At 38.0% G+C, this 14349-nt stretch overlaps 1 protein-coding gene across 2 annotated transcripts in view; it reads left to right on the top strand.

Moving 5' to 3' along the window:
• The window catches only part of RABEP1 (rabaptin, RAB GTPase binding effector protein 1), a 62701-nt gene that overhangs the window by 42822 nt on the left and 5530 nt on the right, over positions 1 to 14349 (top strand). The window contains exons 7-15 of one of the 2 annotated variants that reach the window (XM_007421565.3): positions 1745 to 1923; positions 2399 to 2524; positions 6093 to 6557; positions 6756 to 6860; positions 8984 to 9100; positions 9745 to 9843; positions 12633 to 12773; positions 13881 to 14070; positions 14203 to 14258. In XM_007421565.3, the coding sequence (XP_007421627.1) occupies positions 1745 to 1923; positions 2399 to 2524; positions 6093 to 6557; positions 6756 to 6860; positions 8984 to 9100; positions 9745 to 9843; positions 12633 to 12773; positions 13881 to 14070; positions 14203 to 14258 (1478 nt within the window). The remainder of the gene's footprint in view (positions 1 to 1744; positions 1924 to 2398; positions 2525 to 6092; positions 6558 to 6755; positions 6861 to 8983; positions 9101 to 9744; positions 9844 to 12632; positions 12774 to 13880; positions 14071 to 14202; positions 14259 to 14349) is intronic. The other variant, XM_007421566.3, reaches the window with a different exon arrangement.

Below are 14349 nucleotides of genomic sequence, written 5' to 3'. Positions count from 1 at the left end.
TTCCTTCTTATTCATTCCTTCCATAAAAACTTTAATTTAAAGATTCCTTTTGCTGCATTTTATCTCTGTTTTAGTTATCAACAAAGGATAGAACCACTGAATTTGTGGTTGAAATTTTGTATCTTTACTTAAGATTACAAATATACATAGCTTTATTATCAATTTTCATGCTTTGGTTTCTAGTTGTATAGTTTCTGTTTTACTTCTTTGATTATTAACATTCTTTTTTATTTTCAGTATTTTGCTTATAGATTGCTGTCTATACAACAATAAACTGTGACTTCCCTCTAATCTTTGCAGTAGATGTTGGTCTTTGTGGATAACACTTTTTCTTGTTCCTTCTTTGGCCCTGTTCCTTTTCATTCTGCCAGCATATTCTGATACATTGGTCCTGGTAGTTTGGGGAGCTATTGAGAGTGGTGAATTGGAGGAAAAAAGATCTGCTGCTACCTTAAAGAATTTTGCCCTTTTGTCCTTGATGTACCTTATGCCTGAAATTACTTCCTAGAACAAATGTGCAATGTTACCTCTTCTGTAAAGCCCTGGATGAATAATTATATATGCAGGTAGTCCTCACTTAACAACCACAATTGGGACTGGAATTTAAATCACTAAGCAATGCAGTCATTAAGTGAATCATCACATGACCGGACCCAATTTTACAACCTCTTTTGCAGTGGTCATTAAGCATATCACTGCAGTCATTAAATGAATCACATGGTTGTTAAGCAAATCACGTGGTCATTAAGTGAATCATGCAGTTCCCTATTAATTTTGCTTGCAAGAAGCTGGCTGGGAAGGTTGCAAGTGGTGATCACGTGACCCCAGGACACTGCAACCATCATAAGTGGAGCTGGTTGCCAAGCGCCTGGATCACAATCATGTGACTGTGGGAGCACTGCAATGGTCGTAACTTTGGACACTGGTCGTAAGTCACTTTTTAGCACTGTTGTAACTTTGAATGGTCTCTAAATGAATGGTCATTAAGTGAGGACTACTTGTAACTAAACCTATCTCCTAATTTTCCCTTTCCTTTTGTCACCATTTTACTTACAAGTTTCCTCCTCTTTCAATTTTCTGAAAATCTCATGTATTGATGGTGCACTATAAATAATTTGAAATGTAAATGGCAATTCTTTCAAGAGTGCACAGCGTACATACAGGTAGTCCTCACTTATCAACAGTAATTGGGTCTGGCAACTCGGTCACTAAGCAACATGGTTGTAAAGCACATTCACATGACCATGCCAACTTACAACAGCATTTGCAGTTGCTGCTGTTAGGCGAATCCTGCATAGTTGCAGCATCCTGTGGTCACGTGATTGCCATTTGCGACCTCCTGCTGACTTCCCTGTTAACTTTGCTTGTCGGAAGCCAGCAGTGAAGGTCACAAATGGTGAACATGTGACCTTAGGACGCTGCAACATCGTAAATGCAGGCTGCTTACCAAGTCCCTGAATCATGATCGTATGACTGCGGGGACGCTATGATGTCTGCAGCTACGAGGACTGGTCATAAGTACCCTCATTCAGTGCCATCGTAACTTTGAACAATCACTGAACAAGTGGATGTTAAGTGAGGACTACCTGTGCAGTATTCTTACTCTCCTTCCGATTATTGTGTATGTTAGCTCCTCAGTATATCCCTAGATCTATACAAAATAGAATTACAATTAACTGAATGAGAAAATTTAACTACGTAACAATTCAAAATTGAGTTCATTATTCTTATCTGTTTTAAATAGTCTGCCATCTATTAGAGCAGGAAAGGCAACAACATAATCAGCTCAAACACACATGGCAGAAGGCCAATGACCAGTTCTTAGAGTCACAGCGTTTACTGATGAGGGACATGCAATGGATGGAAATGGTGTTGACCTCAGAACAGCTACGGCAAGTTGAAGAACTAAAGAAGAAAGATCAGGTTAGCTAATACAGCACTGAGATTTTGTAGCCAAGCTTTGCTGTCACTGAAGGAGGGAGACTGGAGGTAGGCATAAGGGAGCATTTTTTCTAGCACTGTAATATTTGGGGGGCATATTCTTAATGACATCTAATCTCTAGATGGGGTTATTATGGATTGTGATATGTTTGGGAGGTTGTGTGTCTGTATGCAGAATAGAATGAAAGGAGGATACGCATTGTGGATTACTGTTTGTATGATTTGTATGGGCTTTCGGTGTTTGTGTCATTAATATCTAATATTTTGCATGAGGAAGCCAATTTATGAGGTTAGATATCTTGAAATGTTAGTTACATTGAAATATAATCCTATTGTAGTCTGGATTTTTTAAGAATGATTTATGCTGGTCTGAAATGATGCAGTTTTGGTATATAGGAAGAAGGGAGCATTTTCTGTCTTGCAGGTAAAAACACTTTGATTTTCAACTTTTTTCTAGGAGGATGAAGAGCAAAGAAGACTTCATAAAAGGAAAGAAGAGAAAGAGAAAGGCAACGATGATGAATCAAAAGTAATATGCTCTACAGCTCATGCAGAAGCCCTTCCATCATTCCCTGGTGAAGAGGTAAACTCAGTTGTTCGAACAGCACTTCCTTCACTGAGGATGCTTTTTTTTTTTTTTTTGCTTAGCATGTTGTGTAAATGAACCCATTTGGTTAGTTTATTGTACAGTGTATTGTACAAACCCATAGGGTGTTGTGTAGTTAATTCCATAACCAGGTTAAGCATATTGTGTAAATAGATTGCAAGAGTCACTCTTTAATGAATTATTTATGGGACAGTTTGTCAGAGATTGAAGATAAGAGTCAGGGGAAGATTGTATTTGACTTTTGAATGCTGTACCAAAAAGAGCTGGATTTATACCAGCCCTGGGATTGCAACTGAAAACCATGTCTCCTTTCCTTGCAGCAATGTCTAGCACTATTTATTGTGAGGCAACTGGCCCATTGTGTGAGTTTTCTCACCATCTGCTGCTTACCAATGTGTAGCCTGACTTGAAATTTAGATTATTGTTGTTCCATGACAAAACTTAGTACAATAGCTAGCTTTTAATCAATGTACAAATCTGTAAATATGAAATAATTTGAGATGTTTTAAGTAAGGCTCAAAGGAGTGGGAGGCTATTGCATGACTTTGCATAAGACTTTGGCAAGAGATTCTGTTCTCTTACAAATAGCCTAACCACTTATGTTTGATAACTTTATATTTGAGAAACTGTTCCAAATCAGCCTAAAATGGAAGACAGATGTTTTAGTTCTTTCACACTAAATTCCCAATGAGAGTTTTGTTGTACGCTTCCTCAAAATATTTATCTTAAGCTTTAGGATTTCCCTATTCTAGCAGTAAAGCACAGAACCTCCATTAAGCAACTTTAATATTTCAAAATTAAAACCTCATCTTAAAATGGAGTTAACTAAATCTGAACTGCAAGAATAATTAAATGTAGCCTAGGGTAGAAATTTATTGCATGTGAACAAGGGAGGGCTGACTTCCTCTATTATGAAGGTTTGCCCATACACATTGTACTACTTTCTAGTCCATTTTCCCCATTCTGTTTGCTAAAAATGGTATCTTTTTCGGGTACTGCTATCCAAACCAGATAGATGCCCAAGAATTTTTGGGGCTGCTTTGCCCAAGTTTGTTTGTTTTAAAATATTCCTATATTTCTTAACCTTTCAGGAGTAATTCAATATTCTTACATTATTGCCATGTCAAATGCTTAGGGTTCTGTTTTTTTTTTTAAGGTAGGTCATTACAAATATTAATATCTCAAGTCTTACTGATCAAGTATATTTAAAAGTCCCCTTTTCATGAATGGATTGTGAACTAGATCAAGAACCAAATGCCTAGTTCGTATATGATGTGGATAGTTATGTAGAAACAATTTTTTTTGTATTCCTAGGACAATTTATGTTCTTGGTTGGACTAGAAGACAGAATGCTAGCTTACATTAAGACTACCCCAAAGACTCTGTTTTCATTCTTTATGGTAGTGCAGTATTTTTATGTTGACTGATAGGAGTAGAATCAAAATATTTCTTCCCCATCCAATTTTCTCTGGTTTGTTTTGCCAAGAATTTTAAAGCACATTGTGATTCTGTACAGGCTTCCTTTTCAAGTAGTTCAGCTTTTCTGATGGGTGAACGTTGCAAAATTATCATAGCTTTTGATATTGTTAACTTGTAAATGCTGGAATGTTTTCCCTAGCTCTAAATTTGCTAAAAGCTTTTTAATTCTGGAGGGAAGTTTGAAATCTGTTCTGAAGATAGAAGTTGACTTTGCATTTAAAGCTAAGTGTACAAATATCAGCATTTATATGATGTAGTAAACAGCTGGTGAAAAGGAATTTTGGCGTAAATGTAGGCATTGCTCTGACTTCATTGCCTGGGACATGCTTATTACACTAGTTTTCCTCCTCCTCCTTAGGACTGAATATCTCAATTTAGCACATTTACAATTTCTCTTTAATAAAAAGAATACTTGAGTGTATTCCAGGGTGGCCTTCTTCTTGCTGTCTAGTCACTGCTACTTAAACTGTTTTGCAATAAAATATAAATCCTACAGTTGTTAAGCTACAGTATTAGTCCTCTCCTCTTTCATCAGTTTGCTTATCAGTTGTTCATGGCTATGATAATTAAGCAGAAATTTGGCAGCTCGGGGTCTCTATTTGTCAATGCTTTGAAAAACAAGGTTTGTTAGATTTCTTAATTTTGTTTTATAGATCTGTTACTTTTGTAGAATCATCTGATTTCAGTTGTTCAAAAATGAAATATTGGACCTCTTGTCTGAGAGATGTGTTATATTGCTCACAATGTCTTCTCAGTGTGTTAAATTCTAGTAGAGATGAAAGATACTTACAGGTTAGTGCTGGCTTTGAATGCTGGAAGTGGAAATAAGTTGGAGAAATTTGCAAGTGGTTAGATCTTATTCAGGATTGACTGATTGGCTGATTGATTTCCAACACTTGTATACCACCTACTTAACAAACACCAGGTGGTTCTTCACAGTAAGTCAAAGTATACTTTCTTCAAATAAGGTATTTATATGTAATTTTATATATATATATAAAGCCATATTAGAACAGTTAAACATTAAAATCAAATTAAACAAAGTCATTGAATTTAAAATTTATGAACAGTCCCACAACCTAACCTATATCCTCACTGTTCTTCAGAATATAACATGAGGGCCACCTGGATCTCAGGGCAAGTTTTTTCAGAGGGATAGAGCTGCCATCAAGATCTGATTCTGGGCCATCTTTCCCACTTACTTTCAAAGTAAAGAAACCACTTTCATCCTCATGAGCTGCAAACAGGGTGGGCAGGTTCTACTTGGAGGAGAGAGTCCTGATAGTACCCTGAGCCTAAGCCCTCTAGGGCTTTATAGGTCACTATCAGCACCTGAATTGTATTTAGAAACCTATTAGCAATTAATGTAGTACTTGCAATACAGGGGTCATAAAGCTGAATCAGATCTTCCTCATCAGCATGCAGGCTACCACATTCTGTACTACAGTAGTTGTAGTTTTTGAGTGGTCTTCAAGGCAGCTGTAGATAGAGCATAGTGTAGTAACCCAGTTTTGAGGTGAAGAGAATATGAATTGCCAAGGCCTCCTACTCCCAAAAGGGCTGTAGTTGGTGGACTAGCTGTAGCTAGGCAAATGCAGTTCTGGCCATACTCAGCTGATCCAGTTAGAGACTAAATCTAGGAGCATTCTAGTCTCCTTTAGACTATTCTTTTAAGAGTACAGCCCATCTAGAGCAAGCGGGGGAGCTGACAAACTTTCTAGTGATTTCCGAATAAGAAACAACTCCTAATCTCAATGAAAATGTGAGATAAAGAGATAGCCCGCATCAAAAGAGAAATTGTATGAATAAGGAAAACTCTACTGAAGGGGGAGTTGGAAGATTTCATTGTTGGAGATAAATGAGAGGGAAAATCCATAACTCAATGGCAGATTATATATTTTAGTACTCCCCAAATTCCCCATTCAGTTCTTAGCACTTCTTGAGTACTGATCCTTGGAAATATTCAAAGCTGTTCAGAGCAGACAGGAATGGGTTGGTGGAGCAATGATTTGGCTGGATACAAGGCAGTTTCTATTGTTGGACAGTTTTTCTGTTTAAATTATAGGTGCACATTAACAGCACTCACGGTTCAGCCCACTCGCTTGACACAGATGCATTGCTGTCTTCAGGAGAATCTCTCAAGTCGGACAATGACATGTTTAAAGAGGGGCTGCGTAGAGCTCAGTCAACAGACAGTTTGGGAACATCAGGATCTTTACAAGCCAAAAGTCTGGGCTACAACAATAAAGCTAAATCGGCTGGGAACCTTGATGAATCTGACTTTGGGCCACTGGTTGGGGCAGACTCAATGTCGGAGAACTTTGACACTGCCTCCCTGGGTTCTCTGCAAATGCCTGGTGGGTTTATGCTAACCAAAGACCAGGAAAAAGCAATCACAGCAATGACCCCAGAGCAGGAGGAAACTGCTTCCCTTCTCTCCAGCATCACACAAAGTGTAGAAAATGCTTATGTGTCTCCTAGCGGTTACCGTTTAGTTAGTGAAACAGAATGGAATCTCCTTCAGAAAGAGGTATGTGTTTGTACACACTATGTACTCCCATCTGAGGATTACTTTTACAGAGAATGGATTGTCTATTATACCTCTCCCATGAAAACTTCCCCATTTTAATCCAAAATTGCTACAGTTGTTGTAGCCATCAACACAGTGGAATTCGTATACATTCTTCTATAAAGCTTCCCAGACAAGTAACGGTTTTATATTCTCTAGGTGCAAAATGCTGGGAACAAGCTGGGAAGGCGTTGTGATATGTGTTCAAATTATGAAAAACAGTTGCAAGGCATCCAGATTCAGGAGGCTGAAACAAGGGATCAGGTGAGTGCAGCTTGGTCTCTAATTATTTGCAAAAAGTGAAAGGATTCTAAGGGGCAAGGAAAAATAAAACAAGTCAATTTTCACTTAGGACGATTTAGTTATTAATTACAGCACCAATACCACCCTATCTTTTCACAAGACAATTTACATCATAAAAATAAAATCAGATACAGTAAAAAATACAAAGGCAACCCACATTCACTGATTACACCATTAATATTTCATTCTATTAAAACGTTTTAGTGTAAAAGGAGAAGGAGATTTTTGTTGGTGGTTCTCTATGAACCCCAGATATTGTTCCTTTTCAATTACTTCTTCAGTTTCTTAGGATCCAACATACTAAAACTCACTAGTTTGGCCAATAGAGTATATAAAAAGGGTTACCTCTCTATAATAAATTAGACATTTAAAGGGAAGCCATCTAATAAGAAAAGCTTTTTTTTAGTTCATCTTTGGACTACAAAATTCAGTTTACCTCTCATTTTGAGAACAATGAGATATATATTCTACTCTTAAGAACCATCTCTAAATATATTCTAAATTCCTCAAAACAGCCTTCATAGAGCTCAGTTTAAAAAATTGATAACTGTCACCCATGAAATAAATAGTTATTAAGAAAACTCTTACCTGAAATGCAAAAGAATCTAAAGCCACTCGCCCACTAAACAATTGGAGAGATATCTGGAGATTTGAAAGCTCAGCTGGGTCTCAGCAGCTACCCCAGTTCCAAAGCCTGTAGGAACTAGCCTTTGAACACTTGCTCAGTACATCTCAGATGCTGATATTTATTCATGCGTAATCCAAGGATAGCTGAGTCGGCATGTGCAGCTGAGGTAGAGAACTCAGGTGAGGTGTCTGTTGCTATTCGTGCCAGAAAGAAAAAGGTGCTGGGCCTTGGATACGGTGGTCAGCAAGTAGAAGCAATGTTGCTGGCTCTTAGCCTCTTTGCTACATTATCAATTCTCATGCTTCCTTCTGTACACAAAAATTGATACTGCTTGTGCAGGCTATTGCTGCTTGTGTTAATTCAGTGATCAGCTAGTTCAGCATCATTTATTATACAGGAGTAAGAGATAAATTGGAGGCAGGTTCACCCCTGGATCCTGGTGAAACAACTTATTATAAATATTGCTCCTGTCCTGACTTTTGCAATAAAAAATCACCTGCTGTTTAAACAACACATAATTGAATCCTCAGCCAGTATTCTTGAATAATTTGGATTTCATTTGTTAAAGACTTTGGGCTTGTTTACAAGATCAGGGTTGGCTTATGAAGTTGATTGACTTAGACTGATTCCCTGCATTGACAGTCCCTTTCCCATATGATCTTGATTTCCCAGTTACATCACCATGCTCACTTTCTTGTATAGTTCACGGGTCACTTGTGGCTGCAGGGAATTCTGCATTCTACCCACCTCTGTATAAGAATAATAGCAAATCTGCTATTGTGTTCATGAGAGGTGAGTTGAGAGCACCTAATTTTGGGCAGGAAGTCCTTTGCTCTCTTTCAACTCACTTTAGCCTCTGATTCACTCTCAAACACATGTACAAATTGGAGATTGAAGAGAGTTGGAGGAATAGCACCTGATCCTGTGCACAAGCCCTTCAGCAGGCAGACAAAATACTATTAGGTTTTTCAACCTCTAATGGCCTTATTAAAATGTATACTGTATTTAAATAGAGCTTCTTTTAAATTCAGTCTCTTCATAAACATTTGGATGAGATACTTGATTCTGTGATCTCTATAGGAATGTTTACATTTCAGAGAGTGAAAGCAATTTGTACAGTATTTCCATTAATGCTAAAAGAGGAAATGGTGCATTTTTGTGAACATAATGAAACACAAACAACAGCAGATAATCTTGCTACCCTTTTAAGGCAAAGAATTCAAACTTCTGTACTGAAGTTTTGTTCTTGGGTCAAAGAATCAGATGGTTATGGTGTTGGAAAAGGTCATGTCTTGTACCAAAGAGGGTATGGGCTGTAGCCAAACTCTCCTCATTTTCACGGTTTCTTTATCTATTCCATCTTGTTTCTAAATTATAAGCATAGCTTTTGTCTTGAAGAAAAATTGACCTTATTTAGAAGAGGGACATTTATGATGTATTGTGTCTAATCCGATAGGTGAAGAAACTTCAGATGATGTTGAGGCAGGCTAATGACCAACTAGAAAGAGTAATGCGAGAGAAACAGGAGCTGGAGGAATTTATGAAACAAAGCAGCGAAGACTCAGTAAATCAGGTACAGAAAATCTTACAGGCAACTAAAAGACCTTAAGTGAGAATGACCACTCCATAGAGCCTTTATTTAAACATACTGATTCTTTTCACACCAATTGGTGTACTGCAGAATGTTCTGAAGATAATTTGAGAGTGTATATAGGCTTTTAATTGTATATTTATTTATTGTTTTTAATGAGTTGTGAGCCGCCCAGAGTTCCCCATTGGGGGGAGATGGGCGGGGACAAATTTAATAAATAAATAAACAAACAAATAAATGTTTATCTTGTAAAGTTAAGCAGGATCAAATGTGATTAGAACCAATAAAAAATACCAAGGTTGTTAGTCTAGATTGGGAATTCAAAAAACATCCAAGAAGAAGGCAGTGGTAAATCACTTCTGTATTGTTTTTAAAAAATCTGCATGGATGTGTTTATGAAATCACCGGAAGCTGAGCACAACTTGAAGGAAACTACCTTTATGTATTTTGGAGCACTTGCCCCATTATTACTGAGATTTCAGCATGGAATTCTGTATAACAAATCTGAAAATAATTCTGATAAAAAGTTAGGAAAAAGTTTGTGTCCCTGTTATATATGCTATTTTGTATTCATGATACGTATGCATATCATTTATTCATATTCCCCCCTTCCTTCTTTTTGACAGATCTCAGTGCTTACTGCTAGAGCTCAGGAATCTGATGCCTTACTTAGTGAATTACAGCAGGCATTTTCTCAAGCTAAAAGAAATGTCCAAGATCAAATGGTAAACAGTGAAGAATTGTTTTAATGCATAAGTGTTTTAATATATAAGTGTTGTTGTGTATCCCATAACCGCATTATTATTGATCTAATAATATGCATATTATCCACTTATCTGCACTGTAGAACAAAGTAAGGTTGATCCCAGATAAATCTTGGATGCTGTCCATTTATAGCTGAGTGTGAAAGAAAGTTTAGGATATTGTAGTTGGTTTTGCTCTCAAAAACTTGCACAGAATGCATCTGTTTCTTTACTGCTTGTTCTTATTTGAAGAGCAAAACCAATGACATGCTCTGTGAAAAGCACAGATTGGTTCCTAGGAAAAAGCCAATGAACAAACAAGCAGCACAGACCTTCTGGAAGGGGACCTTCCTATATCTTCTCTTTAACACACTTGCAGCAAGCTAGACTAACAGTCTTCTGTGGTTAAGATGTGCAGCTTACGCTCTTCATGATGGGGAGGTTTGGAACCTGGCCTAACCTAGTTTGGCACACTGCATCAATTATATACTGTTTAAAGAGTATACTGGCTTGCTTGTAACCGAGGGAAAGTAAATAGGGGAGGGGAGTCCAAATGATGTTAGTTTGGATATTTTCTGGTGATGTCTGTCCTACAGGGTTGGGGGAGTTAGGCCCCAATGGCATCTGCAGGGATGTCAAGATAGCTGCAGCATTGTGATCAAAGCCTAACCCTTTATATTGTGTAAAATTGTGGCACATGTACAGAAATGGCAGGGCTTGGATCATGATACTGTGGCCACCATGCAGCCTGTTTTCACATATACATCATGGCTGCTCTTAAGCCCAACCTACCTCACAGGAAATAAGGGGAAAATAAGAGGCAGGAGCCTTATATACACCACCTTGAGTTACACAAAATGAAGGCAGGATATCAGTCTAATCATAAATGAATAAATTTAAAGCACAAGAACTGTTATTTTTGTTCCTATGTATATACCAGGATGGTATCTTTAACGAAGGCCACGATTTTGGTTTTATGGTAGTTCAGATGATCCTTCTTACAATATTGAACAAGGGCCACCAGTGCTCTTCTAAGCTCTGTAGGGGACCTAGAGAGGATTACTGCATGGTCTACATCAGTGTTTCTCAACCTTGGCCGCTTTAAGCTGTGTGGACTTCAGCTCCCAGAATTCCCCAGCCAGCATGGCTGGCTGGGGAATTCTGGGAGTTGAAGTCCACACAGCTTAAAGCGGCCAAGGTTGAGAAACACTGGTCTGCAGAATGGAGATGTATTTCTCTTCCAGCTTGTCTAAATGGTAAAAGACTAGTTTGTCTAAGTGGCCCACTGTGACATTTAGGAAAAAGTTGAACAGAAAAGAATACAATTGGTTGGAATGGTGCTTGATAAGTGACATTGTGGATATGTCATTATGGAGGCAAGCCCAGAAATATAGTCAGGAATGTGGATTGGGAAGAATGTTAGGTGTGCATTTCAGTTAGTTGGGTTTCCTGTAAGATCCACATGGTCTCATTAGTTGCACTGTCTGTAAAACAGCAACTTAATAGTGGTGAGAATAAATTTTAGACAGTTCTTAATCAGTTGATCTGTTGTTCTGTAGCATTCTGGAGGAAATCATGTGCCCTTGGAAGGGACTATATTTTTATTTATGCAGCCAGTTATACACTCTATACCACTGGTTCTCAACCTTCGCAACTTTAAGATGTGTGGACTTCAACTCCCAAAATTGGCTGGGGAATTCTGGGAGTTGAAGTCCACACATCTTAAAGTTGCGAAGGTTGAGAAACACTGCCCTATACAGTTACTCTTTTTCCTAGAACTATACACTCCAAACTTCTTTCACTTGATGTAGTTAGATTCCGATGTTTGTCCTTTGTTTTCCTTTAAAATTAGGTCATTATGAATTATTGTAGAGTTGTATCTGCTATTTTACTCATAGAATGTTAAAATTACTAGGGGTGTTAAATGGCAAAGCTGTTTGAGGTAACTGAGAATCTGAGAGTCCGTTAATATATGACTTGTTAGTTAGGAAACCTGGCTGAAGATTGGATGCTTTTAAAGTGTCTTCTGCAACATTTAAATTCATGCTGATTCCCAATTGATTTTTAAAAATTTATTAGTAATCCCAGTTAGGGTTAATGTGTAAGGCCCTGCTACCACAACTTAACCCAGTCAGCTATTAGTGTTTCTGGCAAATCACAGCTGGAATAAGTGGGCCAAACCATTTGTAAATGCAGAGTCCCCACTCACTTTCTTCAGGAAGTGCTTAGTGTCTCATGAGCCACTGCACTGAGAAAGTACTGGCAAGACTTTCCCATTGGCGAGTAAGGCAACAGTAGATGTACGCTGGCTACAGCGTCCAGTCGGTGTTTGGGAAGTGAATTCTGAAAATCAAAGGCTTGGTCTTTTAGTGGCTCCTTCTCTCCAGCTCTTTCTCTTGAAGGACATGGTAGGCAAACTGAGTTCATTAACTGGGTTTATGTGTTCTCCCAGAATGGCTGATTGGGGGGAATTAGTTTAAGCCTGTGCATGATTGGGTTTGTTTTGGATCAAATAGCCCTACAAATTGGTTGACTGGTTTAACTGATCCCCTTTTTCAGTGTTTTCACTGAAAACTTCACTACTCTCCCATTGAATAGGTTGTGGGAACAGGGAGAAAATCATTGTCAGCAAAGGCATTCTTCATATTGGTGGTTTTTTTCCTGTTTTGTCCACTGCAATTTTTGTATACTTCCACCATGTTAAGAATGAAATGAGAGTTAATCTGAGGATATGGTTTTTGAGAGCTTAATTTTTTCTTTGTTTGCTGGAGGCTGTCCTGATGCAGTCACGAGAGCTTGTTTCAGAGGAATTGGTGAGGCTCCAGAAAGACAATGAAAGCCTTCAAGGAAAACACTGTCTGCATCTGTCTTTGCAGCAAGCTGAGGACTTTATCCTTCCAGAATCTGGAGAGGTAGGATATCTCTTGGTTAATTTTAAATGGATCAGTTTGGGGCATAATATTGGGTAAGACATTCTTGACACTGAAGCTAGGAATAACAGTCATCACTTTTTTAAGATTAAAAATGTAGAAACTTGTTTCAAGTAATGTTGATTGTAACATTTATCTGAACTGAAATCTTAAATTAGAAAAAACTGCAACCCTATCTATGGTTACACTTTGGTGTTTATCTGCCTTAATCTAGATGACTTCCAGTATATCTGGAACAATCATAGGGTTCCCACTCTAAAGCAGCCGATACTGTATTTTGTTATTATCCTGGCTGGAGCTATCACAGTAACAGATACTGCTTCATAAGGAGAAAAGGGAGTTTTTTAGTGATAAAGTGTATGGTTTGTAGCCGCATAAGTTCTTCCCATTTCTGCTTAAAAGCATTTGAGATCAAGGTAGAATAGGTTATTATGCAATTGTGGTCGTGTGTTTTTAAACAACATTTTAAGCATGACTCTTTAAAGTTGTTACAGTCGGGAATTACTGCTTGGCATCTGGCAATTACTGCTTGGCATCTGTAGTAAACAGTAGAACTGTAGAACTGTAGTAAACAGTAGAAAACAGTATAGTGGCTTTACAGCTTTGTAATTATTACAGCTCCCCTTGTTTTGCCAGTCCTCCTTAACCTGGTGTCCTCTGGTTATTAACTTATATAGGTTACATATCTGGATGGACTGAGGTTGGGGCAACTACGTGAGGCCCGAAATTACATGTACTGCTGGCCTTAGAAATGCCCTTCTGGTAGTTGACTGCTCTGACATTGCCCATGGGCTCAGGAACCTACCCTTGTGTTGTGCATTAAACTAATTTAATGTTGCTGTGGAATATTTTTTTAGTATTGAACTCCTGCCTCCCCTTACCTTTTTAAAAAAACAGTGAAGATATTGATTCTCTAGAACTGGAATTACTATTTTTTAAAGCACCCAAGACTACTGTTTCCCCTTTTGTATCTTTCCCTCCTTTTGTCCTTTTTAAAATCAGTTATAAGTCAAAGTCCCTTATTAGCACCAGAAAGGGTGTATGTATGGGAGAAGGCAGTTGTCTGACATATAGAAGCCTTTGTTTCAGGAACTCCGTGAACTGGTCCTCAAGTATCGTGAAGACATTATTAGAGTACGAACTGCGGCCGATCATCTGGAAGAAAAACTGAAGGCAGAAATTTTATTTTTAAAAGAACAGATTCAAGCCGAACAATGTTTAAAAGAGAATATAGAAGAGACTCTCCAGCTAGAAATAGAGAATTGCAAAGAGGAAATAGGTGAGAGAAGGGCTCTCTTTATCCTTTTCAGAGGATTCCACCTTGCCTTTTCAATTAACTAATCCCTTCCTAGTTAACATGAGCTGAATATGAGTTCATAATGAAATTAAAACTTTTTCTGTATTTTAACAGCTGCTGCATCCAATCTAAAAACAGAATTGGAGCAAATAAGAGTTGATAAAGAGCAGGTAAGGGTCTCATCTAAAGACTTTGGGAGATGGTCAGTATGCCATGGCAAGAAAAACCCACCTCTTGAGGGTTTTTTCCCCTCCATATATC

Source organism: Python bivittatus, unplaced genomic scaffold (assembly GCF_059951505.1).
Source record: "Python bivittatus isolate LINGU-HERP-01145 unplaced genomic scaffold, Pbiv_v1 ctg000690_np1212, whole genome shotgun sequence".
NCBI classification, from domain to species: Eukaryota; Metazoa; Chordata; class Lepidosauria; order Squamata; family Pythonidae; genus Python; species Python bivittatus.
The sequence above is the reverse complement of the archived record's forward strand: the minus strand, read 5'-3'. Positions and strand labels throughout refer to the sequence as shown.